The sequence below is a fragment of the Bactrocera latifrons genome, unplaced genomic scaffold (assembly GCF_001853355.1).
Source record: "Bactrocera latifrons isolate USDA-ARS-PBARC rearing strain unplaced genomic scaffold, ASM185335v1 scaffold_7, whole genome shotgun sequence".
Lineage (NCBI taxonomy): Eukaryota > Metazoa > Arthropoda > Insecta > Diptera > Tephritidae > Bactrocera > Bactrocera latifrons.
In genome coordinates this window covers 1,399,725-1,403,473 of record NW_017537378.1, presented here as the reverse complement: position 1 = coordinate 1,403,473, position 3,749 = coordinate 1,399,725, and the positions used below count along the sequence as shown (strand labels likewise).

General features: G+C 33.5%; 2 protein-coding genes across 3 annotated transcripts in view; both read right to left on the bottom strand.

Annotated features, from left to right (window-relative positions):
• LOC108975916 (fizzy-related protein homolog) overlaps positions 1–1,095 on the bottom strand; it is a 30,031-nt gene extending 28,936 nt beyond the window's left edge. The window contains exon 1 of one of the 2 annotated variants that reach the window (XM_018944747.1): positions 482–1,095. The gene's annotated coding sequence lies outside the window, so the exon portion shown is untranslated. The remainder of the gene's footprint in view (positions 1–481) is intronic. The other variant, XM_018944748.1, reaches the window with a different exon arrangement.
• A 519-nt stretch (positions 1,096–1,614) lies between these two features.
• On the bottom strand, positions 1,615–3,622 carry LOC108975793 (lanC-like protein 3 homolog). The gene is made up of 2 exons (XM_018944519.1): positions 3,337–3,622; positions 1,615–3,197 (listed from the first exon to the last, which is right to left on the bottom strand). The coding sequence occupies exon 2, from the start codon at positions 3,189–3,191 to the stop codon at positions 1,932–1,934; it is 1,260 nt and encodes a 419-aa protein (XP_018800064.1). The 5' UTR covers positions 3,192–3,197; positions 3,337–3,622; the 3' UTR covers positions 1,615–1,931.
• Between the last annotated feature and the right edge of the window lie 127 nt (positions 3,623–3,749).

Genomic DNA, 3,749 nt, shown 5'->3' with positions numbered 1-3,749 from the left:
CTTATGGAGCCAAGAAATACGTGTACCAAGTTTCAAAAAGCAGTGTTTAAAATGGATTGGCCAGCTCAATCCCCTGACGGATCTTCCAAAAAGCCTTCAGTTTAAAAAATAAAAAAAATATATTACTTTACCACTATTTTACTGCTCCCCTCAAATTTCATATATAAACACAACTTTTTGAATAAATATATCTTACACCCATTCAAATTAAAATATTTTTATTAATAAACGTAGCCAGGGGGAAATATGATAAACTTTTCCATTTCAATTGATGTTAAAATTGTTTAGAATTTTGCATAACTCACACATTTTACAGAAATTGTAAGGAAACCGCATATTTTTTATTAATACAGAACACTTTTAAATATTAATAGAACAATACATGCAAGTACGAAGGACGATCGAAAGGAAAAACACAAATAAACAAATTTTTTGCCTTATCGATCTGGTTGCTGGACAAACAACCCTTACGTGAACTCACTTTTCGCTTTCAGCCCACCTCTCGCGTTAGTTACAACTGCTGCAATAATCCACATACACCCCCTTTGGTTTAGGTTTGCTTGTCTAATTTTTTTACGATTTTCTTCTGTTTCATAAACAAACGAGAACAGGGCTGATAGTTCATTCACTCTATATTTATATAGTTTTTGATTTACTTTTAACACGTTCCCCTTGAAATTTACGGTTTGCTTAAACTTCACTGCATATAAGTCACTTTTTTGGATAAAATATATGTAGGCATACGTATGACACAACTGTGGAAAATCGAGAAAATATCCCCCAAGTACCAGCTTTTCCACGGATGCGCGTTAAATTTTCTTCGTTTGGATTCGCTCGCGACGTTTATACAATCGGTTTTGTAAAAGGATACTGTACGAACTTATATTTTCACACTAAATAATAAATTAATCAAATTTCACAAACCGAATTGTTTCCCGTATGTTTATGGTTTTCAGAAATTTTCCAATTGATAAAAACTACGAGACATGAACGAAGCGGCAGAAACTTAACAAATGTAGACAAATCGGTGGATTTTTGTCTCTTCTTGAACTACTCCACTTTTGGCTGTCAATTAATTGACAGTTACGAAATGCTTTTGTGTTGGTGAGGTGAGAGCACTTTTTGAAACCTCTTTTAGTACAACTGACATTTAAACATTCATGGTGAATGGCTACACAGCGTCGCAATGGGTATGATTTTTCTTACCAAATAATTATAAAAGTTCTCAAATCAGACTGTGGTGAATATGTGCAAACAAATGAATTAATATGAAATGATAATTGCCTCGAACAACTCCTATTTATATATTTTTAAATAAACTCAATGTTCAAATACAATTTTCGACGATATAAAACTGGCCAGGAAAATTTCCACTAAAAACTGCTTTTATTAATTCGTTGACAATTTAATTTACTGCCGAATTCTGAAATTTAATAGTATATAAAACGTTTTCCGCTGAACAATAAAAACTAGGTCTCATGGTAAAGTCAACTTGATGTTTTATTTGTAAATGTAAACTGGGTAGTAAATACCATAAAAATATTATGTTCTCTTTACAAATAATTTAAGTATCGCTTTGAAGCAATTTTATGTAAGTTAATATTTTGAATATTTATGCATACGTTTTGGAGTATATATTATATAATATAAATTGTTAGCAAACATTTTTTGGGTAATTTTTCGGTTATTTAACTCTTTTAAAGGTCATGCAATATCATAATTTGTAATGTCACAAAATTGATTTCCTTTTTAACGAAGTCAAAAAACTTAAGGGTAATACAAGTTACAATTTTTGATAACGTATATCTGACACTTGAGTATTCCCTGATATGCTTTGTAAATCTGCACCGCTCTTGTGCTCATTTTTCAATATAGTAGTACATTCGATACTATAACAAATTCGTTCCTTCAATTTTTTAAGCAGCAAAATACTAATGAAAAACGTCCATGAAGGGAAAATGAGCCTGCTGTGGATTTAGCAAATCTATCAAGTAGCAAACTGTTCCAGCCACACCTTCATATAAGCTATGTGGTCGATCCGGAGTACGCGCACGATGTTTAAATTCAGAATCAGTTAACAATTCCATAAATTTGACGGCGCGGTAGTAATACTTGGGTTCGTTTGTTAAGCGATAGAGTAATAAGAAAACGTACCCGTTTCCAGCAACACCATGGCAAATGCCAGGCCCCTTACGTAAAAAACCTTTCTTCCACACCAAATCAGCGCAGCGGCGCAAAGCCTGCAAGTATTTATCCTCCTTAAATATTAGATATGCTTTAGCAAGTAAATATACTGCTCCTGGCGCACCATGACACCAATGCACTAGACGTTTTTCACGACCACTTTTTAAATCCTCCAATGCGACGGGAAAATTACCCTCCGAATCTTGAAGCGTTAAAAAGAAATCTATTGAACGTTTTATGTCGCGTAATTCTGCACTGGGTGCTGATATTGGATCTGTACGAAACCAAGGGCTATCTAATAACATATGCAAAATTGCGCACACACCGTGAGCAGCACCTAAATATTCTGTTCCGTGGTACTGGTACATTAGAGGCAATGGGGCGTTGGTTTTTTTAGCGTATTCTCTTCCGCTGTTAATTATCATTTGACAAATAGATATTATGTCATCATCAGTTATTTTTTTCTCACAAAGTATATCATTAAGCCAATAACATCCAGAAAGAAAACCTGCTCGGCCTACTAGAACTTCATCGCAACCATATTTAGTATGCATAAATTCTTTGCTGGATGGTATACCAGACTTAAAGCTTGTCAAGTCATCGGATAACTCTTCCATATGTTTTAGATCATGGGAGATTGCTGCAGAAACAGCAAAAATTCCAGCATTTCCACACAGAAATGAATACCTTTCTGCCGAACGTTTTTTGTATCGATCTGCATTGCATTTAGCATTGCGAATAAAAGTTTCTGCATGCTCAAGTGCTGGATAAAGATCTTTAGTATTCTCCGACCTTGATAATTTCCAGAACATAAAGGCAATTCCAGCATTTCCTACGTATAAATCTCCTCTATGGTCTTCTTCCGCATTGCCTATTTGACAGCATTCCATGATTGCATCTATATATGTGCAAATAAGATTCTTAACGTGTTCCTCATCCAAAACTATAGGAGTACTATCTGGACTGATATAGTCGGGAAATGGATTTTCCAAAAATCGTTTCTCCATTTTTATCTGTAAAAATAAATTTGAAAAAAATTATATTATATCGATCTGAATCTTGCAGCCAGACGCTACACCCAAATCGGGTATGTATGCATGACAATATTCTGAAAATATTTAATTTTAATGTTCTTCTACTGACAGAAATCACCTTTTTCTGAATTTAAATTTCTTTTGTCCAAGTGTCCACGATAAATATATTTTTTAAGATTAATAATTTTTTGTTTATGATATTGGCACAATCTGTTTTAAGCCGGTCGCTTGTTTGGTTGGCCAATACTTTGACATTCACAATAATACAAAATTGAAACAAATAAATCATTCACAGTCTGTTTCTAATCGCAGGTGGGTTCCGGTATATTAAAAAAAAATAATAGTTAAAATTATCCTTATCACTTTTAAAATTTTATAAATACTCAATTCACTCTCGCGTCCATTATACTAAGAAAAGGGTTGTGTTTAGTATTGCGCCGGTTAATTTTGGCTCACCGTACCTAAATGAGAGAACCAAATAGAAAATTTTAAACACGCATGTATGCTTAAATTATCGAACTTTATTTTAAA

Coding starts and splice junctions, on each gene's coding strand:
- LOC108975793 (XM_018944519.1), bottom strand. CDS start 3,191: ATGGAGAAACGATTTTTGGAAAATCCATTTCCCGACTATATCAGTCCA.